The 25,196-nt window shown below is 53.7% G+C and overlaps 1 protein-coding gene across 1 annotated transcript in view; it reads right to left on the reverse strand.

Moving 5' to 3' along the window:
• Positions 1–526: 526 nt before the first annotated feature.
• PDE6B (phosphodiesterase 6B) overlaps positions 527–25,196 on the reverse strand; it is a 30,165-nt gene continuing 5,495 nt past the window's right edge. Inside the window, exons 4-22 of the mRNA XM_059067400.2 lie at positions 13,454–13,594; positions 13,287–13,361; positions 12,349–12,413; positions 11,473–11,539; positions 11,255–11,302; positions 10,405–10,554; positions 10,074–10,217; positions 9,626–9,691; positions 8,953–9,099; positions 7,138–7,245; positions 6,712–6,821; positions 6,391–6,478; positions 5,880–5,980; positions 5,526–5,633; positions 4,942–5,005; positions 4,553–4,627; positions 3,086–3,169; positions 1,844–1,997; positions 527–978 (exon numbers count right to left, since the gene is read on the reverse strand). Coding sequence (XP_058923383.1) covers positions 917–978; positions 1,844–1,997; positions 3,086–3,169; positions 4,553–4,627; positions 4,942–5,005; positions 5,526–5,633; positions 5,880–5,980; positions 6,391–6,478; positions 6,712–6,821; positions 7,138–7,245; positions 8,953–9,099; positions 9,626–9,691; positions 10,074–10,217; positions 10,405–10,554; positions 11,255–11,302; positions 11,473–11,539; positions 12,349–12,413; positions 13,287–13,361; positions 13,454–13,594 — 1,857 coding nt within the window. The 3' untranslated portion in view covers positions 527–916. The remainder of the gene's footprint in view (positions 979–1,843; positions 1,998–3,085; positions 3,170–4,552; positions 4,628–4,941; positions 5,006–5,525; positions 5,634–5,879; positions 5,981–6,390; positions 6,479–6,711; positions 6,822–7,137; positions 7,246–8,952; positions 9,100–9,625; positions 9,692–10,073; positions 10,218–10,404; positions 10,555–11,254; positions 11,303–11,472; positions 11,540–12,348; positions 12,414–13,286; positions 13,362–13,453; positions 13,595–25,196) is intronic.

The raw sequence follows: 25,196 nt of genomic DNA on the forward strand, positions 1-25,196 counted from the left end.
CATGTCCATATCTCCCCCCGCCCCGCCCCACGCCACTGGGAGTGCTGGCAGTATCTTGAACGGCCTTAAAACAACTCAGTCGGCCTTGCAGTTCTGGCCAAGGCTGCAGCCAAGAAGAGTTTCCAGTATCTGGACACATTTGCTTTGGAGCTAACGTTATGGGTTAAAAGTCCTTAATTTCTGTCAGGTAATTTAGTACCCATTTCAAGCGTGAGTCTTGCATCGTCCCATTTGGGTCTGACTTGGCTTTTCTTCCCGGCTCAGGACCATTAGTTAGGTCCTTGGAGGCCTGTGGTTGCTCCCATGAAGGAAACGTCAGCGGTGCGGGAGGACTTGGGCAGGCCACGGGCGCTGGTCCGTCAGCGCGGTCCAGAGCAGCTCCTGGGCAGCGTCTATTACAGATGCTTTCTGCACAGATCACTCAGGTCTGATCGCTGCTGTTCTCACAGCCTGCACCTTCTGGCAGGACCTTGCGCTTGGTCACAAGTGAACGTCCTCCGCCAAATAAAAAAGGGCAGTGTGTTTTCTGTTGATTTTATTCTAAATTTTTGTGCATATATTTTTTTCTAAACCAGATGGGAATTGGCATCTATGTACCCATTTCTCCACCCATATACACATAGATACACGTGCAGCGTGAATATATTCACCCAGTGCTTTTGGACACACAGTTCACAGACCCTTTTTGAAGATCTTGGTGGTACTACTATGCATCCAAAAGGTGGATGAATGTAAGGTAGGCTACACTGTTCAAATTGTTCGTAGTTGGCTTTGGTTCGTAAACACAGAAACCTTAAAAAAATTCAAAATATCCAAAATGGTTTTCAGTTATTTTCTCAGGCTTCTTAACCTCTTGTACCAGTGGTTAGAGGCACAGCCCCAGTGGCGTGAGGGGGCAGGGGGCCCGCTGACCGGCTCACAGGATGCAGCAGGTGGAAGACTGGGGTGCCGGGCCGCCGTTGCAAACTTCTGTGCCCGCTGCAAGAGAAGACAAGACGGTGAGCGAGAAACGGGCGCGGCCAAGCTTTTCCCCTCCACACACCCTGCAGGAGGAAGGGCAGAGATGGGCTGGTTGGCCTAAGCCGATTAGCCCAGCATTTCCTAGTTTAGCCTTTGGTGACAGTGACACTCCAGCCTGGGCCTCTCTGAAACTGGCTTGTTTCTGTTGGTTCCCTCCCCTGCGGGACGTTTCTGGGAAGCGACAAAAGTTCCAGAGCGCAAGCAAAAACCAAGGCAACAGCTCACGGGTTCTGTTTGGGGGGGGGGGGGGGGCGGCGTGCTGAGCGGTTATAATAGAGCCACGTTCCCACAGTGCAGGGTGAAGGTGAACAGGTGGTCTGCACACAGCACAGGGAGAGACACCGCGCACACTGACCCCTAGCTCGCGTGCTGTCGTCTTTTACGGGTCTGCTGTTTATCTCTGAGGTTGGCACGGGAGCGTAGGTAGGGTTTCTGAGCTCCTTAAGAGGGCACTGCTGATTGATTACGGAACAGAGGAGCTGTTAAGAGCTCACAATATTTCAGCGGGGCCTTCCTCCCCTTGATAGAGGGAGTAACGCTCACTCAGTTACTCCCCTCCTGAGCCCCCGGCTAGGATCCCGAGCGTGCCCTTTCAGTACGTGCTCGTCAGCTACACTGAAGCAGCACGGCTGTTCTGTGGGATGGGCCTCCCCACGTGGCCGTCTGTGCCCTGTGCAGCCAGGAGCCCTGGTGCGCTGACCGCAGGGCCACCTGAAGCCTGGCTTTTCTCCAGGTTGAACTCTGTTGCCTTGTGCCCCCCCCCACCCCGGCAGGCCGAGGCCCGGCTGTGCGGTCTTGGCGGCGGCAGGTGTGGAGCCCAGACCTTTTCTGGCCGCCGTCTTCGCCGCCGCCGTCCTCTCCTCCTCCAGGGCCTTCACCTTCACCTCGTACTCGTCGGCCAGGGTCTTCCACTCCTTCCTGTTGTTCTGCAGCCGGTCGAACATGGGCAGGATCTCCTCGTGGAAGCGGGAGAACTCCTGGAAAGAGAACCGAGAAGTCGGACCACACCCCCAGCGGCTCCTGGGCAGGCTGGGCTGGGCTGGGGCATGGAGGTGCCACGTTCCTAGCAGAGGCCTGAAAAGGGAGAAGGACTTGGGGGTTTGTGTCCTTGAGGTTGGAACAGGAGCTGCGGGGCGAGGTCCCCAAGAATAGAGTGGAAAACATCAAAGCACAAGGGACGTTCCTCCGGCAGGGGGGCTGGGCAGGCTGGGCAGCCGTGCAGGTCTTGGGGCTCCTTCACGCTCTCTCATTCGCACGTCGCACATCACAGAGCCCGTGCTCGCCCAGGAACACGCGTGAACGCCCACGGGCTGTGCAGGTGGCTGCAGGCGGGGAAGGCGGTGGGGGGGGCGGTGTGTGTGCCTGGCGGCCCCGGCAGTGACCACCTCAAAACCAGCAGGCGCACCCTGGTCCCACCTCCTCCCCAGCACTGACAGCCCCCTTGGTGGGGGCAGAAAAGGGGCTGGTGTTTCGGTAAAGGGAAGCGTGAGACCTCAGCGGCTGGGGTAGGGGTGGGGCAGGAGGGACGTCACTCAACCTGAAAACCTCCTCGGAGTGTGGGGTCTGCCCCCCCCAGATGGGCGTGGCCTGTGGCGTCCTGGTGTGTATCACTCCCTTGCTAGTCCCTGGAGCTGATGTCCCAGCACCTGTCCCAGCTCCTTGGCACGCGTCTCACTGTCACTCGGCTGTGCCACGTGCACCCGGCCGGCGACAGTGGACCACCCTCCTCCCAGGGTGCAGACACTGAACAAATGCACTGCACATATACTGCAGTCAGTGCCCTGCAAACAGTGTGCAGGCCCTGGGCGGGGGCGCCTTAGTAGGGACGTTTGAGGTACGACCTCGAGGTGAGCAGGACATTCTGGGAGGGAGAAATTGAGGGGGGAGAGCTCATGGTGCTTCTGAGGAACTGATGGGGAGGGGACCCCCTTGGGGTGACACTGAGGATTTCGATTCTAAGTGCAGATTCAAGGGGGATGGGAGCCACCGTCCCCCCCGCGCCCCTCCACGCTCACCCCCCGCCCCTCCCCTGCAAACCCATCCAGGCCCTGGGCCACGCGCTCACCTTGTACACGAACGTGCACACAAAGTCAATGAAGCCGACCTGCAGTTTGGGGAGCTCGGCCGCCTTGTTCCGGTCCATCATCGGCTTGTGGGGGGGTAGGGACACCGTGAGGCGCCTGGTGGCAGGCAGGCCTGACACCTCCCCAAGCCCCCAGGACTCGGCCCCACCCCGGCTCAGTGACACTGTCCGCGGAGACGAGAGCGAGCAGCTCCCTGGGGATGACCTGGCCTTGGAAGGGAAGCCAGGACGCCCCTTCCCTTCCGAGCCGCTGCCCCGTGCTGGGGAGCTGCCCTAGGCAGCGCTGGGCCTCCGGCCACGTCAGCCTGGGGTGGAGCGCGGAGCCCCTTCCTCCAGCTCCCCCCACCCACCCCCCCTTGAGCTATCCATGGTGCTGACCCAAGGCCTGGCCCGTGACTCCCAAGGGGGCCAACCCCGATGCTCTTGAAGGAGCTGTCCTTGGTGTCCAGACTCTGGCCGCGCCCCCGCCACCCCCGCTGGAAGTCTCTCGCTCAGAGCTGCCCTCTGTCTGGAACTCGGCGTGCTGGCGTGAGAGCCATGCAGGACCCTAGAGGCCCGGCCCGGAGGAGACAGACGGGCTGCCTGCCCTTCCCCCAAGAGACTTCGCTAGTTGGTCAGGGCACCCTCTCCAGCAGTCTGCGCCTGGCCCCAGAGCCTTCCCAGCCCGGTGCCCAGAGAGCTCTTCAGTGGCTGGAGTTGGCTTGTGAGACAAGCTCTCTCTGTCTCTCCTGCTCATTGCTGGGTGATGCTCGTGTCCTTGTCCCCATGCAGGTGCCACTTCGGTCTAGCAACAGATTCCTGACCCCCACAAGGCCGAGCTGAAGATCCCGGCATCATTATGGCCCTGAAGGCAGACTGAGTTCCAGTCACGCCCAGACTGGCCTCCCTCCCTCACCTCCGCCCCTGTGAGGCCTGGTGACCGTGGCGCACAAGTCCAAGCCCCAGGGTCCTTCCAGTGCTGGACAGCCTGACCCTGCACACCACTCCAGCCCTCGCCCCCGCTCCCCGCCTCCTCTCCCCCTCCTCCCTGCAGCCTCAGCCACAGCCAGGGTGAGCCCTGGACTCCAGCCACCAGCTCTCTGCCCGTGGGCCAGGCCTGCCCTGCCCGGGGCCTTCCTGGAGCAGCTCACGGCCGGGCAGGGGCTCACTGCAGAGCTGCCTGGGCCCATGGAGGCTTTCGGTCATGAGCCGCAGTCTGGCTCTGCAGCTTCGGCAATGGCTTTCCATCACTGCAGGCCGTCACAGTTTTACCCAATCCCTGTCTTTTCCACAATTTACCCAGATTCGGTCCCAGCTAAATTCTCACCAGACTCATGTCACATGACCCCACAAAGTGAGAGTTAGGTCCCAGGACCCCAGAACCCCCGGGGGTCCCCTGTCTGCACCGAGCCAGGCCTGAGGCTCCCAAGCACCGTGATGGGTATGGAGGATTCTGGAAGCAACACTCACAATGGGCTGTTGATCCAGAACTGTCCTCTCCAGGTCCCCTTGTTCCCAGAACTCAGCTGCCACCAGCAGAGCGACCTGAAAGGCACCCAGAAGGCAGGCATGCTGTGGATTCAGTGATTGGTCAGATATCGTCCTGAGACCCTGTCAGGTTGGCCAGTGCCCTTGGTCTTCTGCACCCCAGACTCTGGTGTCCCTACTATTCAGGTTGGGCCTTGCACACGGGAGCGCGGCAGCCCACTCCACCGTGGCGGCACTGGCTGGGCCCCAGAGCTGGGCAGCAGCCCTCGGCACTACTTGCAGACGAATGGGTCTGTCCCCGCATCCCAGGCTCCACCTAGATGCGACCCCGTGAGGACCGGCAGGATGTCTGGGGCCCGCGTGACTCTGACCTTGCTCTGGACTTCCCAGGGCTTGGTGATGGCAGACAGGTCACACGCCGTCATCATCATGGCCCTGTGGGCAGACAGAGCTCCAGGCACACCCACACCGGCTTCCCTCCTTCCCCCACCTCTGCAAGGCCCGGTCACCGTGGCGCACAGCTCCAAGCCCCAGGGTCCTTCCGGTGGTGGACGGTCCTGCCCTGCAGCCACTCCGGCCCTCCCCCCGCTCCCCATCTCCTCGCCCCTCTCCCTAGGCAGCCGGGGACGACGAAGGTCAGCAAGTGCTTCTTGGGGACCAGTGATTTACACATTCTTCCTAACTGGGCCTCTGGGGCAGGCCTGGGGCTGGATGTAGTTCTGAATCTCCACTTTGCAGGTGAAGGGATGGAGGCTCATGAAGTGAGCAAGTTATTTAACTGTGGACATGGCCTGTCCCACCCCAAGTCCTGCTGCGCCCCTGAAAGGAGAGCAGGTGAGGTGAAGCGTTTGTCTGAGGCGTGGAAGCTGTCAAGAAGTGAGCTGTTCTTGCTCTGGAGCGTCTGGGGGCCCTGGGGCTCCCAGCACTGCAGGCGGAGCTGTGGCCCTGCACTCACATGACTATCTCCTTCCGCGTGGTCTCCAGGGAGAGGTACTCCACCCAGCTCTTCCTGTCCTCGTAGTTCTGGGACTCATCCACAATCTTCTGGAACATCGTCCTCTTCCTGAACCCCAAGGACAAAGGGAGGGAGTCGACCCCCACCCCGTCACGCCACGCAGGACCACACGTCCTCCTTGATCTCCACCCCACCCGCCCTTCCAGGAGAGGAAGCGAGGTGGGGAGTGCAGGCTTTGTTGGCCCCCGGGGCGGGTTGTCTGCCTGGAGCCCCAGGTGCCCCCCAGCCAGGCTCCTTCCCCATGGGGCCTCCTGGTGCTCTCCACGAGGCGGGGGGGGGGGCCGTGGCACCCACTTGAAGTAGAGCGCCAGGTCTGTGGCGATGATGGCGACGTCCATGAGGTGGATCACGTGCTCATGCTGCCGCCGGTTCAGGTTCTGATAGATGTTCAGGGTCTGCAGGTGGGGCTCTGGTCACAGGTGCGTCCCCTGCACCCCCGTCCGTTCCCATCCCCCACCCCTCCTGGAGGTCATCCGTCTGTCCCTCTTGGCGTTGCTGGCCAGCTTCTACCCAAGGGTCATGGGCCCCAGACCCAGGTGGCCCCACATTGCACCGGGAGGCCCCCAACCCCCTTCTCCCCCCGCAACACTCTGGGGACCTGAGCCCACCCCACCCCCGTGAGGGCATTTCCAAACTGGAATCACCAGGCCCGTCCCATCACCCCCTTCGCCACCACCACAAAGCCTGCCTCCCTTCTCCAGTGCCAGAGCTGTGTGGTGTGGACGCTGGCAGTGGAGTTCCAGGGGTGCAAGCGAAGGTCAGTCGGCCCGGAAATGCAGCAAGAGAGTAGAGGGAGGGCACGCACCTCCTCGGAGAGCAGGAACTTCCCGAACTCCAGGTGATGTCGTTCCAAAATCGAGGAGCCGTGGAGCTTGGCTAAAGGGTTCTGGGATCTGTTACGGAGGTTTAATTAAAAACAAGCAGTGGTCAGAAGGCCCAGAGCAGCCTGTTTGCCCCCAGCTCCCCGCATGAGGAAGGGGCACCCCTGTGGGTGCGGCAGGCCCTCAGAGGCGAGCGCTTTCCCCAGCCGCTCTGCTGCGAGGCGAGCTCTCCGCAGGCCCCTCCCCGGGTACGCTGTGGCTGGCTCCAGCGCACAGCCACGTGGGCGTCCCAGGAGCACGCCTACTTCATCTGGTACAGGTTGTTGGTGCCCCGGTGGTCGATGTCGTGGCACAGGCCGGCGGTCACCATGGCGAAGGCCTCCAGGTCCGTGTAGTAGCTCTTCAGTTTGCCCGTCTGCAGAGACACGAGCCCACGACCCTGCAGCCCGGTCAGCCCCCTCGCCCGCTCGCTTCCCTGCTCTGCTGGCTGGGGGCAGGGGGGTGGGAGGCGCGGAGCTGGGCCGGACCTCACTGCCCCGTCCCAGCTCAGGTGCTCTCCGTCCACTTCCCGGCTGGGGGTGTGCGCCCGTCGGAGGGGCCTCTTCCCTTGAAGGCCCCCACATCCCACGTGGAGGAGCCGCCACCTAGGGTGCTGCCCTTGGAACCGGGAGGGTCTTCACCACACTGATCAGACGGGTGAGCCCTCTCCCACCCCCGCTGCACCCACGCACCATGAGAAGCGTGAACATCGTCTGGGCCACGTTGAAGCCGTGGCGCCAGTTGTGGTAGGTGATTCTCCGATACCCCTTGCTCACAGAGAACAGGAACCGCACCAAAACCTGAGGGAGGCAGAGACATGGGCTCCAGCCACCTTCGTGGGTGGCACCTGTGGGGTGCACCAGGGGTGGCAGGCAGCCGGAGGGGTGGAGCCAAAGCCAAGAGCAGCTCCGGAGTTCACAGGGTGTCTGGGGCCTCCGTCCTATTGCCAAGCCTCAGATTGGGACAAGGACCCCAGGAGAGGGGGCTGGGATATTTCAGAAGACAAGGTCCATTTCATCCACGGGTATCTGACTGGGGCAGGATGTGTGGGCACCTGGCCCAGTGGTGGGGGAAGGGGATGGTGGCTGAAGGTCCAGAGGCCGAGGGGGTGGCTGGAGGGTGAGCAGTTATCTCTGGACGATAGAACATGGGCCTAAGGGAACCTCTCAGTGCTTCCACTGTGGTTTTTAGGGCCAGAAATCATTTGGAAATTTTTTATTCTGTTAATACTTTCTACAGTTTATTTCTTTTGTGTTTTCCCTTTGTTTTCTGTACAATGTCTTTAGAAAATGCCAGCCTGCTGCACTTGTTCTCCAGGGCATAGAGAAAGACGGTTCTCTCACTTGGCCTTGGGGAAGCAGGTGCTCCCTGAAGGTGGAGGCAGGGCAGAAGCTGGAAAACCACAGGGAAGCAGCACAGCTGGGAAGGCTGTCCCCCTGCTCCCTGGGACAGTCTCTGAGGGGCTCTCTGTGCTCACACCTAGAGGGTGCTGTGTACTTTCTGCACAGGTGCTGGCTGCTTCCGTCTCCTCTTCCCCCAAAACCAAACACCCACTGCTGCCCAGTGATGTACTTGATGATCAGACTGCCTGGAGTACCTGTGTAACAAACTTTCCATCCATCCATCCTTCCATCACCCATCCATCACCCACCCATCCACCTACTCATCATCCACCCATCCATCCATCCATCCATTCATCCATTCACCCACCCATCCATCCACCCATCATCCATCCACCCACCCATCCATCCACCCATCATCCATCCACCCACCCACCCATCCATCCATCCACCCATCCATCCATCCACCCATCCATCATCCATCCATCCATCCATTCACCCATCCATCCATCCATCCATCCATCCATCCACCCATCCATCATCCATCCATCCATCCATCCATCCACCCATCATCCATCCACCCATCCATCTATCCATCCATCCACCCATCATCCATCCACCCATCCACCCACCCATCCATCCATCCACCCATCCATCCATCCATCCACCCATCCATCCACCCACCCATCCATCCATCCATCCATCCACCCATCCATCCATCCATCCATCCACCCACCCATCCATCCATCCATCCACCCATCCATCCACCCATCCACCCATCCACCCATCCATCCATCCATCCATCCATCCATCATCCATCCATCCATCCATCCACCCACCCACCCATCCATCCATCCACCATCCATCCATCCATCCATCCACCCACCCATCCATCATCCATCCATCCATCATCCATCCATCCACCCATCCATCCATCCATCCATCCACCCACCCATCCATCCATCCATCCATCCATCCATCACCCATCCATCCATCCAGCCAGCCAGCCAGCCAGCCACGTAGTCTAGGCACACTTGCCCTGTATATTTTGCTGGCCTGCACTGTCCATTCTGTAATGAACATGTTTGCCCCCAGACTTCCTGCGGGACCTGGGACCCCTGACTACCTCTCCCCGAACTGGGACCCTGATCATGAATGACCCCTCACCTCCTGGGGGATCTGGAACTTTCGAACCACTCCCAGCTCATAGTACATCTGGATGCCGCATTTGACCAGCTCCAGCTCCGTGCACTCCAGATCAGAGAAGTGGAACTCATAGATAGCAAACTTGGTGGGCCCCGGCAGCTCTTGCTTCTGTGGGAAGGATTGTGGGGCTGAAGGGGGCAGACCCACCGAAGCCCCGCCTGTTCCTCATCTCTTCTTCTCTCAGGACACTCTGTCCAGCATCAGACACCCCAGGTGTCCGGTAACATCAAGCCAGTAGCCTGGGGCACTCACATCCCCTCCCAGCTCAGCCCCCTTCCTCTCCCCTTCTCCCACCTGTGGCCCAGCAACAAGAACTTGCCAGCTGGGCAGACATGGTGATGTTGTCAGGGAAACAGACACAAAGATACGCACATACACAGGCACACGCAGAGAGAGACAAGGACACGTGAACATACAGGCACACGGAAGGACACACAGACACACATGCACTGACACGGGCACACACGATGCGCAGGAACGTGGATGCGTGTCAGCAGCGAACATCACAAGCCCACGCTCTGTGCCCAAGCTGGCTCTGGCCTCCCGGGAATGGAGGCGTCCCCGCCCCGCCCCCGCCTCCGCCCCGCCCTCAGGCCCGCCCAGTCCCCACCCGGGGGCGGAGTCAGGTTCTGACCAAGATTCTCCCCAGCTCGTCCTCCTCACATTCGGCAGGCTCCTTCCCGAGGCGCTCTCTTGTTGGCTAGGAGAGAAATCGTGTGTTCTGAGACAGAGCGACAGTGTCAGCTTCACCCCTCGTGACTGTGGGACAAAGTGACAGTGGGCACCAAAGCACAGCGGGAGCCTCCAGAAGCCCCAGCCGGAGCCTCTGGCTTCAGAGACGGTGATGATGAGAGCCCAGCCGGCTCTCAGCCCCTGCACGCCCCCGCCTCTCCACACCTGTCTGAGCTCTCCACGGGGCCCATGATGGTGGGGGCCTTGCACTGCACGACGCTGCCTGCTCACAGCTGAGGGCCTGAGGCACAGGGCAGGGCCGCCCGGCCCTGCCCTGTGCAGCGACTGGGACGGCAGGTTGTGCCCTCACTCCTGGGGTGCCCCGCCCCCCGCGGGGGCGCTGGACGTACCAGGATCAACTGGATTTCGTCCTTGTCACACCTCACGTGGTACAGAACCATGTCCTGGGCGATGTCCTTGCGGTTCTCCAGCTTGTTCATCTTGTCGTAGGTGTCGGTGTTCAGCACCGACCAGCCCAGGAACTGTGTGAGAGACTGCAGGCCCACGTCACCTTCCGCGGCGCCCTCTGGTGCACAGGGCGCTCCCCGTGGGCCAGCCTCTAGCCCCTGGGATGGGCCCTCACAGCTCTCCCGGGCTCCTCGGGCCGGCTCAGGGCCCGGAGCAGACGGTGTCCCCCCACCCAGGTGTCGCCTCCGGAGCCCACCGGTGACAGGTGCTTACCTCCATCAGGACTTCGTCCTGCTCATCGAAGGGCTTCCCGTCTTTCCTGTTGTAAAACGTCGCGACCCCCACAATCTCCTCCTTCTTGTTGACGATGGGCATGGAGAGGACGTTCTTGATGATCCACCCAGAGTCGTCCAGAGGCCCTTCCTGCAGGGAGAGGCGTCTGGAGCTGCCCGCTGCCCTGGGTCTGGCCCGGGCCCGGGCCCGCTGGTCAGCCAGGGAGAGTGAACCTCGCTGCTTCTGCCCTCAGACTGCGGAGACCGGGTCACTGTTCCTGTCTGTTGGCCCCCAAGGGTGCGTGCTGTGACTTCTCCCCAGAGGAGAAGGGCGGCCTTGTCCACAGGGGCGGCCTCCCTGTGTGAGTGCTGCGGTCACACAGGGTCCCACTCTTGGAAGGACACTGCTTGACTGAATGCCCTGCTGCCAAGTTCCTAGTAATCGTTGAGCAAGGGGCCTAGCACGCCCATCCCAGTGGGCCTTACAGTGGGTCCTAGCTCACATCCCACTGATGCCTGGCCAGTGAAATAGGGACCCCGGCCAGTTCCTGGAGGAGGCCCCGAGAGACAAAGCCCATCTCCACTGGTCCACTGGACCTAGGCCCACTTCAGAAAAGAGCCCGCCCTGGTCACGTGTCCCCACATGGAGCAGACGTGAACCCTCGCCAGGCACAGCCGTGCCCAGCCAACACGCAGACCTGTGTGTACGGAACACGTGTTTGCTGCTGTTAGCCTGTGAGACTTTGAGGTTGTTCCTTAAACAGCAAAAACGAATTCAGTCCATCATTTCTGAATCACAAGATCTTCTTTCCTAAGTACAATATGCTTTCTATGAATGAATAGACAGATACCTGAAATTTGAACATTTCATCAGCCGGGGCATTCATAATGTTACAGATCTGCAAAAGGATCAGAAACACAGTTTCACTTGAAGCAGCCAAATATACAGTATGATTCTAAAATAGACTGTTCAAGCTGAAGAGCTTCCAAGTAAGCAAAGCCGGGGCACACAGGCCGGTGGGACGGGGTGGGGTGCCAGCGATCGAGTGCAGGGCTCTGGGGGACTCACAAAGCCACTTTCTGCCACGTAGCTTGGAAGGCCGCTGGCCAGGGCCCAGTGATCGGCGGGGGGTGAGCTGTGGGGAGAGAAGCAGGGGGTCAGAGGGCCAGACGCTCAGCTGTGAGTTCGTGCTGATTCCCTTCTCTGGGCTCCAGGTGGGTTGTGGGAGGCTGGCAAGAAGTGGAAGACGGGGAGGGGAGGCCAGGGGTGAGGTCTGGGGGCGCCTGAGCTGCCTCATTCCTCCTCCTCTGCCCACGCTGAGGCCCCTTGCCCTCCAGGGGGCCGCCTGCTTCATCCCCGCAGGCCTGGCCCTGGACCCCAGTCCCTGCGTGGGAGCTGGGGGTGGGGTCCTGACAGGCTTACGGGGCCAAGGAGGTCACGTGGCTCTGCGGCTGTATGGCTGGTAATGGCCAGCTGCCACCTGCCAGTCTCTCTAGGCTGCCCTGACCTCCACCCGGCTCTGCTGCCCGCTGGGCTGCGTCCCCTCCTGTCCCGCCCCACTGGGTGTGCAGCGTTGGGACCCCCCTTCTGGGGGCTCCACCTGCTGGGCTGGCCGGCTCAACCAAAATGAGACCCTGAGGGCCTCAAAGGCCAGTCGCTGCTGACAGGGCCGCCTGGGCAGCTCATCCGATCCCCTGGACATCCACACCAACATCCGTGGGGCTTCGGGCCTCCTCAGGCCCCCACTCATTTCCTCCCAGACCAGTAAGCGGGCCTCCCTCCCCACCGCATCCTGCCGCGCCACCCAGCTCAGGGAGCCCCAAGGTGTGCGGGGCCGAACCGGGGGCCGCTGACTCTGCCGTGACAGGTCCTCAGGCCAGTCCAGCCTGGGTCCGGGGTGGTCCTGCCCTTGGGTGACGCGTCTCATAAGACCCTGACACTTACGGGATGACCTTGATGTCTTCCTTGCCATGGAGGATGTAGTCGATGACTTTGTAGAAGACGATTTCCTGAGAAGCAGACCACAGCAGGCGTGAGGGGCTCCCCGATGGGAACCCCTCACAACATATGCCCACATAACTGCACATAGGCACACAGGTACACACGATGTTCACAGGCACCAACCGTCGTGGGACACACGTTACACACTCTGGTTTACGTCTGTCTTCCCTCCATCTGTGTCCCACTCAAGCCCACGCAAAAACCGGGCCCTGTACTCCTTCACACATTCGCACGCAGCTGACCCAGGCCTGTACATCTGTCACACACACACACACACACACACACACACACACACGCACACTCACTCACACTCACACAACTATGAGAAGCTGTGGTCACAGCCAGCCTTTGCGCAGAGACTGCTGCATGCACTTGGCACACAGAACCCATGGAATCCTCTGATGCCCTGTGATTACCCCCATTTGACAGGAGGGGAGACTGAGGCATGGCCAGGCTCTGAAGTATGACCCGGCTTGGACGTACAATAAGTGGCAGAGACACCTGCCCATGTCCCTACCCTGCTCACACACACACACACACACGAAGCCCCACTCGGGCAGATGTTACAAGGATTTTAGAATAAGGCAGCAGGAGGACTGGTCAACCAGAACAGATGTTGGTCTTTACAACCAGGCTGACAACCCTCGTCAGGAGACCAGGCCTGGCCCTCGGACCCGAAGCGCTGCAGGGCTGGAGTCCGGGGAGACGGCCCCGGGGCCTGGCCTCTGCAGCGCTCAGAGAGCCAGCCGGGCGCCCACACCCTTCCCCTAGGCCTCCTTCCTTCTCCCACCGGGACAGGCCCCTTCCCACCCTGGAGTTGGAGCCAGGAAATCCAGGGTGCACGGGCAGGGCCTGTCCCTCCCCCCAACCCCATGACTCACACGGCCGTCAGGTGTGCGTGGGCCTGAATATGGCTGGGCTTCCCCCATCAGCACAGGCCACACGTCAAAGAATTCCTGGGCAGAGGAGAGAAGGGAGTGAGTCACTGAGTCAGCGGCGGAGCTGGGCGAGGCTGGCCAGGAGGTCTTTGGGGGCGCTGAGGCCTCACCTTCTCCTTGGTCATGTCCAGGAGGCCCACTGAGTATCTGTCACAGTTTAGATAGGCCCGCACAGTGTAGAAGGCCTTGTGGAACTGCCTCTCGATGTCCGTCAGCTCCTCAAATACCTTGTTGGCTGACCACAGCAGCACCTGGGGAGTGACATACCTGTGGGTCGTGGCCACACCTGCCCACACCCGTCTGACCACAGCGGCACCTGGGTGTGAGCTGTCACACCTGAGACACACACATTCACACATGCTCTGACCACGGAGCCCTGGGGGACACTGATGACGGCGCCTCTCCCAACAGGATGCCGGCACCCAGACTTTGATCCAAGCACATGACTCTCTGCTCCCTGCCTCAGGGGCCCTGCAAACCTTCTGGAAGGTAAAGTCTCCAGTCTTTGGCCACATCCCTGCCGCTCACTGCCTGGTGCTGGCCTCAGGCTGGGTTAGTCAGTGAATGAGTGAAAACTGAAATCAATTGCCATGAGCTTGAAAGACAAACATCTGACCAGCCAACCCTCCATAATTAGCCTGTGAGAAGCTGGGGCTTGAGAACATGAATTCATTGTTTTCTGGATGTGGTCTCTGTAAAGTGAGTTGAGAGTGGCCCTGGCCAGACCCTGCCCCAGACGTTGACGCCTAGCTGGGCCCCAGGCTACTGTCCAGGGCCACTGGCAGTCTCTTCTCCCCACCTCCCCACCTCCCCACCTCCTCAGCCACAGCCCACAGGCAGGTCCCTCTAGACCCCACCCTTTGACACTCACTCACCACCTCCTCTGTGCCTTCTGACCTTTAATAAGGGCGGCCTGGTGCCCAGCCCCTCCTCCTCCACTGCAATTCCTCCTCGCCTGGCTCCCTTCCTGCCAGCCACCCTCGGGGCCCTCTGCAGCACCCGCACCCTATGTTGTTACAGGTAGGGATGCGCGTTGGAGACCCCACTTGCCCTAGAGTCCTTTCACCAGGAGGCAGCCCACTGCCCAGATGGCTCTATTGGTGGAGGAGGCTTTCCCAGCAGCCCGGCCCCGCCCCCTCCATGCCCACCTCTCCCCATTGGTGGAGGAGGCTTTCCCAGCAGCCCGGCCCCGCCCCCTCTGCACCCACTTCTCCCCATTGGTGGAGGAGGCTTTCCCCGTGGCCTGGCCCCACCACCTCTCTCCCCATGTGTCCGAATCATACTCCCACTGTGACCTCAAAGCTCACTCTGACCGACCACAGGGCCTTTGCACAAGCTCTGTTCTCTGCCTTCACAGCCCTCAGCCCAGAACTTTCTCATCCTTGAGTCTCAGCCTAAAGTGGCTCAGGGAAGGCCCTCCTTGAGCACCTGCGGCACCAGATCCTCTGCAGCACCGCATCTCATCCCCGGCCTCACAGATGTACAGTCTCATTGTCTCCAGACTCGACCACAAACTCCATGAGGTTAGGAGGCACAGCTTTTTCATGGCTAGAGCAGCGCCTGGCCCCTGAGTGCTCAGCGTGCATTTGCAGAGTGCATGGGAGGTGGTGAGATTCGCTGTTCTAAGGGTCTTTAATCCTCCCAGCATTCAGAGGAAAGAACCTCGCTATCCCATTTTATAGGTGGGAAACCTGAGGTCTTGAAGTTATTTGACTTTCCCGAGGTCACAGAGCTGGGGAGCTGCAGATCGGCATGCTTACCCACTGCGCGTGGGGGGAAAGTAGAGAGTTCCGTGCCGGGTGCATTCATTTCCAGGCCATTAGCAGCAGGGGACTGAGGTGCCTAGTCACCAGCTGACAGAGGAAGGACATGCAGGGCAGTGGGTGTGGGTGCCCATGGAGTCCCCCCTCCCCCGACACATGTGGGAGACTCCCAGGTGGCAGACTCTCTCAGGAGACCCACGTGCCAGTGTGAGCAAGTCTGGGGGCGTGGGTGTGTGCGAATGTGTGCATCTGAGTGTGAGTGTGTGTGAGTGTTAGTCACCTGTGCATCTATCGCACAGATACTCGCCGAGCTATCCCTGGGTACCAGTCCTGGTTGGGACCAGAACCCACGTCACAGATGTCAGCGTGGGGGAGGTCAGGCGCGCAGGGATGTCCTGTCCTGGACAGCTGAGCTCAGGGTGAGGGTGTCTGGGCCACACGCCTAATTTCTGAGCCATCTGAGTACTTCAGTCCCCAAACTCATCCCCTAGGAGGGGGACAGAGTGAGAAGGTGTCCCAGCACAGCCTCTAGGCGAGACCTTCCTCCACTCTCCACCCTGTCCCCTCCTTCTGTCCCAGCAGAGCGTGTCCGGTCTCCCCTGCCCTTCCAGTGCCCCAGTCGGACCAAGGACCAGTCCCCACGTTGGACCCTGCTCTGAAGCAGGTTCTAATATGGCCCCAAGGAAACGGGGGGCTCAGCGGGCCAGGCAGCGTGTCCACGGCAGTCCGAAGCCAGGCACGCGGGCCACCCCAGTCACCTGCCCCTCCCCTTCTTCCTGTTTCCATTGTTAACTCTCTGAGTTGAGTCAGGGTGCACCCTGAGTGAGGTGCAGGCATCTTCGGAGGCACCTGTAGCCACGGCCAGGTCAGGGTTCAGAGTCTTCCAGCCCCCAAGAAGGGGGCTTTCACTGCCAAGGGAGTCGCTTCAATCCCTGTTTGGGGAACTAAGATCTCACAACCCGTGCAGCCAAAAAATAAATTAATTAAATTAAATTAAAAATTAAGACAATTACATTAAGGCAAAGGTAATAAATATGCAAACGCATTGCTTCCTCATTATTGCACTACAGTTCACTGTTATTGATACTCTTAAGGTCTCTGATGGTGGAAAAAAGGTGCACACTACGGCACGTCTCTTCCCAACCTCGTGTCCAGTGACGTCACGGGGGGAGCTGCAGTGACAGAAAGCAGCCTGCACACCCAGGGAGGAGAGGAGAGCCAGCCCCTCCCCGCTGTCTCCAGACTCACACATCCTGACTTCTGAACGCTTGCACTTGTTCACAGATCAGGGATGTGCGACAGCTTTTGAGCCTGCGTGCGCTCTCTGTAGCTCTTGAATCCGGATGTCTCCCACCCCGTCCTGGGAGGGGCGGCACACATGCTCCAGTCTTCACACCAGCCAGTAGGTTGTGGACAAAAGCACAGCCTGGGGGGCAGCACGGAGGCCAAGGGCCTGCACCCCTGGGGACTTTCATCCAGCTGTGGCGCAACACGGACTGTTGGGCAGCGGGGACCACAGCTAAAGCCGGCCAGTCAGCTTGACGCCGCAGGCATGAGACAAATTCCAACATCCCAAGGCCAAGCCTATGATTTCTTTGTTGCTTCTATGGCCTCTGACCAAAGTGGCTGAGACGCTCTCAAAAAGGGATTAACGCGAGCTCCCGAGCCAGAGTCCATGGGGATAGTGATCAGGGCTGACTGACAGTGGTTCTTGACTTGGGGAGGGGGGCCTAGGACCCTGGAGGGTTGCTAAGGTCTGGGGGAGGGAAGGGTGGACACTGTGCTGAGAACTGCTTTAATTTGAGGTTGGGGCTCCCCTACAGCACGAGGAAGAAGCGGGCACCGGGCTGAACCACAGGCAACATGGCAGCCAGGCTTGGTTCATTTTAGACTTTTCTTTTCAAAAAGAGCTGTGAGGTAGAGCTGTGAAGTAATTAGGTTTCTTTAAAGTGCTGTTCAGAGCGTAAGGTCTCAGAAACGGCTGTCTACTGGGATTAGGCGACGTCTGAGTGGAAATCAAAGTACTTAATTGAGACGTGTACGCCCATTGTTGGAAGTCCCCTTTAGAACTCCCACCAACAGCACACCTGTACACGCATGCGGTCTGAAGAGCTGGAAACGATGAGTCTTCAGATAGTCGTGTTTCCTAAGTGTCAGAAATTCGTTTGCTGGAATGATATTTATTGCCTGCTTTAGGTCTGGTATAACTGGACAGCAGAACAGACAGAAATCCCCAACTCTTAGAATTCCCTTTCTAAAGGGGGGAGGGGTGGCAGCTAGAACATGAGCAAAGCAACCAACCAGATGGCTTGGTACAGGGAGGTGAGTAAATGCAGGGGATGTGGCAGGTGGAGTGGGTAGGGAATGCAGGGCCAGGGTGCGGGCATGCTCAGGCCGGGGGAGCTCTCTCCACAGAGGAGCCGCAGGGTGTGGGGGACAGTGTTCCTGGCAGAGGGACCCGCAAATACAGAGGCCCCCGAGGGGAGCATGGCTGGGGCGGATTGGTGGAATGGGGTGGCCAGAAAGGGGCAGGGGACTCCCTGACGGCCACCAAGTGACAGGACCTAAGTTTTCAAAGTATGGCTCTGACTGCTGAGTTGGGGTGGCTGATGAGAGGTGCAGAAGGGCAGGGACCCTGAGACAGTCTGCAAGAGAGGGAGCAGCAAAGTGGGGTGTCCGGAGAGGGAGGTGGGGACTCAGGACATGGCAGGTAGAGAATCCAAAACCTGGCTTCTCCTGAGATCTTACTTTCCTAGAGGGAACACCATCCCCCCGGGTGAGATCTGCTGGGTGGGGGAAGGTGTGTGTGGTGGGGCTAGACCCAGAGAATGCTCCAGACTTGCCTCACTAGGCCCGCGCCTGGGGCATGTGGGGTTGGATTTGAATCTTGCCTTGAGGCCACTGTTATGGAGCTGCTGATACGAATTTGGGGAAATGTCTTCACAGCAGTTAGGTTAAGGGGCTTGGCTGAGAGGAAGCTGGGAGAAAGCAAGCCTCAAAGCAAGGGCAGAATGAGAGCCACTCAGAACACCTCCTCCAAGGGAGATGGGCTGGACCTCTCCTAGGGCAGATGGACACACAGCGAGAATATCTGAAGGGATAAAGCCTGGAAAGCCCTGGAATTTGATGAAAGACATGCATGTTTCCACCCAAGAAGTTCAAAACACACCAAGTAGGATGAACTCAAAGACACCCACAGCAAGACACATTATAATCAAGCTGTTGAAAGACAGAATCTTGAGAGCAGCGAGAGAAGTGACTCATCACATACAAGGGATCCTCAGTAAGTTTATCAGCAGATTTCTCATCAGAAACTTTGCGGCCCAGAAGGCAGTGGCCTGATGTATTCAAAGTGCTAAAAGAAAAAAAAAAAATAACGGCAAAAAATAACGGCAAAACTGTCCTTCAGAAGTGAGGGAGAAATTAAGACATCCCCAGAAAAACAAAAGTTGAAGGGGTTCATGACCACTAGACCTGCCCTGCAAGAACTGTCCTGCAGGTGAAATGAAAGGACCTCAGAGCTGTATGGAGAAATAAAGATCCCAGTAAAGGTAAATACATGAGCAATTATAACAGCTAGAATTATTGTAACAATGAAAACTATAAAACATTGCTGAAATAAATTAAAGAAGACACAAATACTTAGAAAGACATCCTTGGGCTTCCCTGGTGGCGCAGTGGTTGAGAATCCGCCCGCCGATGCAGGGGTCACGGGTTCGTGCCCTGGTCCGGGAAGATCCCACATGCCGCGGAGCAACTAAGCCCGTGACCCATGGCCGCTAGGCCTGCGCGTCCGGAGCCTGTGCTCCGCAACGGGAGAGGCCACAGCAGTGAGAGGCCCGCATACCACAAAAAAAAAAAAAAAAAAAAAAAAAAAAAAAAAAAAAAGACATCCTCTGCTCATGAATTGGAAGACTTAATATTGTTACAGTGTCTATACTACCCAAAGTGACCTACAAATGGAATGTAATCCCTATCAAAATCTCAATGATGTTTTTGCAGAAGTAGAAAAACCCATCCTAAAGTTCATATAGAAGCTCAAGGGACCCTGAATAGTCAAAACAATCTTGAGAAAGAACAAAACTGGAGGACTCATATCTTCTGATTTCAAAACATACTACAAACCTACATTAATCAAAACATGTGACACTGGCATAAAGACAGACCTACAGACCAAAAGAATAGCTTATAGAGTCCAAAAATAAACCCTAGCATATATGGCCAAATGATTTTTGACGAGAATGCCAAGACCATTCATTGGGGAAAGGGCAGTCTTTTCAGCAAATGGTACCAGGAAAACTGGATATCCACATGCAAAACTATGAACTTAGAAGAAAACACAGGAGAAAAGCTTCATGACATTGGATTTGTCAATGATTGCTTGGATATGACTTGAAAGACACTAACAACAAAAGAAAAAAATAGACAAACTGGACTTTCTGAAAATTAAAAAACCTTTGTGTATCAAAAGACACCATCAACAGGGTAAAAAGGCAACCCACATGGGAGAAGATATTTGCAAATCACACTTCGGATAAGGGATTAATACCCAGATTATGTAGAGAACTCCTAAAATTCAACAAGAGTGAAAACAAACAACCAGATTTTAAAATGGGCAAAGAACTCGAATAGACATTTCTCCAAAGAAAAAATACAAATGACCAATAAGCATATGAGAAGCTGACCAATATCACTAATCATTTGGGGAATGCAAATCAGAACTACAGTCAGAACTAACTACCACCCGTTAGGATGACTACTGTTAAAAACAAAACAAAACAGAAAACAAGTATTGGCAGGGATGTGGAAAAACTGGGACTGCTTTGCACTGTTGGTGGGAATGTAAAATGGTGTAGACACTTTGGAAAACAGTATGGAAGTTCTTTAAAAAATTAAACAGAATTACCATATGATCCAGCATTTCCGCTTCTGGGCATACACTCAAAAGAATTGAAAGCAGGGTTTCAAAGAGATATTTGTACACCCATGTTCACAGCAGCATTATTCATAATAGCTAAAATGTGGAAGCAACAAAAGCGTCCAGCAACAGATGAATAGATAAGCAAAATGTGGCATATACATACAATGGAATACTATTCAGCCTTCAAAGGGAAGAAAATTCTGTAATATGATACAACATGGATGAACCTTGAGGACATTATGCTCAGTGCAATAAGCCAGTCACAAAAAGACGAATACTGTAGTATTGCACCTATGTGAGTTAAAATCATAGAAACAGAAAGTAGAATGTGGTTTCCAGGGGCTGGGATGGGGGTACTGGGGAGTTAGTGTTTAATAAGGATAGAGCTCCAATTTGGGAAGCTGTGTAGAGTTCTGGAGAAGGACGGTGGAGATGGTTGTGCAACATAAATGTAGTTAATACCACTGAACTGTAGATTAGAAATGATTAAGATAGTAAATTTTTTGTTATGTGTATTTTACCACAATGAAAATAATTGGGAAAAAATTAAAGAGATGCAGAAATATATACCATGCTGACACCAATCAAGAGAAAGCTAAATAGTTATATTAATTTTATACAAAGCAGACTTCAGAAGAAGAAAAAGGATCAGGAGTAAAGAGGGATATTACATAATGATAAAGGGGCCATTTCTCCAAGAAGACATAACAGTCCTTAATGTGTATGCACCTAACAACAGAGCATCAAATTCCATAAAGCAAAAACTAATAGAACTGCAAGAAGCAATAGAAATATCCACCACTATAGTTGGAGACTTCAATGTTCTTCTTTCAGTTATTTGATAGATCCAGCAGGCAGAAAATCAGTAAGAAAATAGTTGAACTAAACAGCAATGGATATAATAAATATCTATAGACTACATCATCCAACAACAGCAGAATACACATTCTTCTCAGGGTCACATGGAACATTCGCCAAGATAGACCATATTCTGGGCCACAAAACACATCTGAAAGAATTAAAAATCATAAAGAATACATTCCCATACCACAGGGCAATAAACTAGAAGTCATTAACAGAAAGATGTTGGAAAATTCCAAAATAGATTAAACAATACACTTCAAATTAATACTTTTCTCTTGAGAAGAAGTCTCAGGAGAAATTTAGAAAGATGTCGAACTAAATGAAAATGGAAATACATGTCAAAATTTGTGGGATGCAGTGAAAGCAGTGCTTGTAGGGAAATGTACAGCATTTAATGTACATATCAGAAAAGAAGAGAGATCTAAAATCAATAACCTAACCCTAGGAAACTAGAAAAAGAAGACTAATTTAAGCGTAAAGGAAGCAGAAGAAAATAAATAAATAATAAATTGTAAAACTCTATGCCCCCCAATTTAATAATCTAGATTAAACAGCTTAGATTAAATGGATGTTTCAATGCCTTGAAAGACACAAACTACCAACACCCACAGAAGGAGAAATAGAATAATCTGAATAGAGCTATAAGTATTAAAGACATTGGATCAATAATTAATAACCTTCCAAAAAGAAAGCACCAATCCCTGATGGATTCACTGGTGAATTCTACAAAACATTTAGGAAAGAAATTACACCAATTCACTACAATCTTTTCCAGAAAATAGAAGCAGAGGAAGACCTTTTAACCCATTCTCTGAGGCCAGCATTACCCTAATACAAAAACCAAATAAAACCATTACAAGAAAGAAAAACTACAGGCCAAAATCTCTCGTGAACATAGGTACAAAAATTCTTAACAAAATATTAGTGAAACAAATGCAATAGTATATATAAATAATTATGCTCCACGACCAAGTGAGAGTTATCCCGGGTGTGCAAGGCTGGCCCAGCATTTGAAAATCAGTTAACGTAATCCACCATATTACCAGGCTAAAGAAGGAAAAAGTAACACGATCATATCAATTGATGGAGAAAAATATTTGACAGAATCGAACACTCATTTGGAATAAAAGCTCTCAGCAAAGTGGAAATAGAGGGGAACTTGGTCAACTAGATAAAAATTCTACAAAAACCTTACAGCGAATGTCATACCTGATGGTGAGAAACTGGTTCTTTCCCTAAAACTGGGATCAAGACAAGGATGCCCCTCTTACCACTCATAGTCAGCATCGTACTGAAAGTCCTAGCAAGGGCACTAAGACAAGGAAAGGAAGAACAATGGATAGAGATGGGTAGGGAAGGAAAACAACTGTCTTTGTTTGCAGATGACATGATCATCTGTGTAAAAATACCAAGGGATCAATCTTTAAAACCTCTTGGAACTAATTAGTTATTGTCTTAAGGTCACAGGATAACAAGGTTGACATACAAAAGTCAGTTGCTTCGGGCTTCCCTGGTGGCGCAGTGGTTGAGAATCCGCCTGCCAATGCAGGGCACCGGGAAGATCCCACATGCCGCGGAACGGCTGGGCCCGTGAGCCGTGGCCGCTGAGCCTGCGCGTCCGGAGCCTGTGCTCTGCAATGGCAGAGGCCGCAACGGTGAGAGGCCCGCGTACCGCAAAAAAAAAAAAAAAAGAAAAGTCAGTTGCTTCCCTTTATACCAGCAATGAACAATTGGAACTTGAAATTAAGGACACAATACCACTTACATTAGTATAAAATTAAATTCTTAGGTACAAGTTAACAAAATATGTACAGAATCTATATGCAAAATCAACAAAACTTTGAAGAAATCAAAGACGATCTAAGTAAACAGATATTCTCCGTTCATGAGTTGAAAACTCCTTTTTGTTAAGATGCCAATTCTTCCCAACTTAATGTACAGATTTAATGCAGAACCAATTAAAATGTCAGCAAGCTATTTTGTGCTATATGGACAAACTGATTTTAAAGTTTATATGGAAAGGCAAAACCCCACAAAGTAGCCTGTACAATACTGCAGAAAAAAAAGTTGGGGGGTTGATATTACCAGCTTCAAGACTGTAAAGCTATAGTAGGTCACTATAAAGTGATCAAGACAGTATGGTATTGGTGAAAAAAATAGGAACATAGATCAATGGAACAGAAGAATAGAGAGCCCAGAAATAGACTCACACAAATACAGTTAACTGCAGTTTGACAAAGGAGCAAAGAAATTCAATGGAGAAAGGCTGGTCTTTTCACTAAGTGTTGCTGAACGACTGGACATCACATGCAAAAAAAAGTGTATGTAGACACTTACACCTTTCATGAGAATAACTCATAGACCTGAGTGTAAAATGCAAAACTATAAAACTGCTAGAAGATGACATAGGACAAAATCTAGGTGACCTTGGGTTTGCTGAGGTGTTTTAAGATACAGCACCCAACTACAATCCATGAAGGAAAAGCTTATTAAATAAATGTATTAAAATTTAAAACTTCTGTTTCTCAGACTCATGGACATAGAGAACAGACTTGTGGTTGCCAAGGGGGAGGGGTTGGGGAGGGATGGAGGGGGAGGTCGGGGTTAGCAGATGGAAGCTTTTATAGAGAGAATGGGTAAACAATAAGGTCCTACTGTACAGCACAGGGAACTATATTCGATATCCTGTGATAAACTATAATGGAAAAGAATATTAAAGAAGAATGTATGTATATGTATAACTGAATCACTTTGCTGTACAGCAGAAATTAACACAACATTGTAAATCAACACCTACACTCGATTTTAAAAAAAGAGAATGTAAAACTTCTGTTTTTCCAAATACACTGGTAAGAGAATGAAAAGTCAAGCTATACTTTTGGAGAAAATATTTGCAAGATACATATCTGATAAAGGACTTAAACCCCAGTTTTACAAAAAAAACTCTTAAAACTAAACAGTAAGAAAACAGACAACATAATTTTAAATTGGGCAAAAGATCTGAACAGACACCTCACCAAAGAGTAGGATATACAGTTGGCAAATGAGTATATGAAAAGATCCTCAACATCACTTGTCATTAGAGAGCTGTAATTTAAAACAATAACACGAAACACCTATTAGGATGACTAAAATCTAAATAACTGACAATACCAAAAGCTGACAAGGATGCAGAGTGACAGGAATTTTCATTCATTGTTGATGGGAATGTAAAATGGTACAGCCAACTTCTGCACAGTTTCTCACAGAGTTAAACACAATTATACCATATTATCCAGCAATCACACACCTTGGTATTAACTCAACTGAATTGAAAACTTGTACCCACACAAAAACCTGTCTACAAATGTTTATAGCAGTTTTATTCATAATTGCCCCAATCTGGAAGCAATCAAGATGCCCTTCCATGGGTGAATGGATAAATAAACTGTAATACATCCAGACATTGGAATACTATTCAGCAATAAAAAGAAACGGGCTGGGAGGAGATATGGGGATGTATGCATATGTAAAGCTGATTCACTCTGTTATAAAGCAGAAACTAACACACTATTGTAAAGCAATTATACTCCAATAAAGACGCTAAAAGAAAAAGAAAACAAAAGAAATGGGCTACTAAGCCATGAAAAGATACGGAGGAACCCTAATGCATATTACTAAGTGAAAAAAGCCAGTCCTAAAAGGTTCCATACCATATGATTCCAAGTATATGATATTCTACAAAAGGCAAAACTATGGAGATGGTGAAAATATCAGTAGTTGTCAGGGCTTTGGGGAGGTGGGGGTCTTTAGGGTGGTGAAATGATTCTTTATGACACTGTAATGGTGGGTACATGTCATGGTGCATTTGTCAAGACCTATAGAAATTTACAGCACAAAGAATGAACCATAATGTTTGCAAATTTAAAAATCATTTGGTAGGTCGGGGGAGACCAGGAAAGAATGCAGACTGTGAGAAGAGAATGCAAGAGACCTCCTCACGGAAGGGGATGGGGAAAAGGTGCTGACTTCAGCGTTTTTGGAAATGCATGGCATCTGCAAAAGTAAAGGCAAAGGAACTGCACGCATCTCTGTGCTCCAGTGATGAACTTGTTTCTCATGGGTCGCAGTCACAGGTACCCTGCTGTACACGTGCAAGGGGGATGGACAATGACGTAAGTGGACAGCAGAGGATGGGCTCCAGGGGTCTCCGTGTAGCGTGGAGGCGGCAGAGGCCAGAACGATTCGTGTGGGGGTGGTTGGGGTTGGTGACGTCAGCAAGAACTCAGGCTAAACTTAATATGGATGCAGACGGTTACATGTAGA

Source organism: Kogia breviceps, chromosome 6 (assembly GCF_026419965.1).
Source record: "Kogia breviceps isolate mKogBre1 chromosome 6, mKogBre1 haplotype 1, whole genome shotgun sequence".
NCBI classification, from domain to species: Eukaryota; Metazoa; Chordata; class Mammalia; order Artiodactyla; family Physeteridae; genus Kogia; species Kogia breviceps.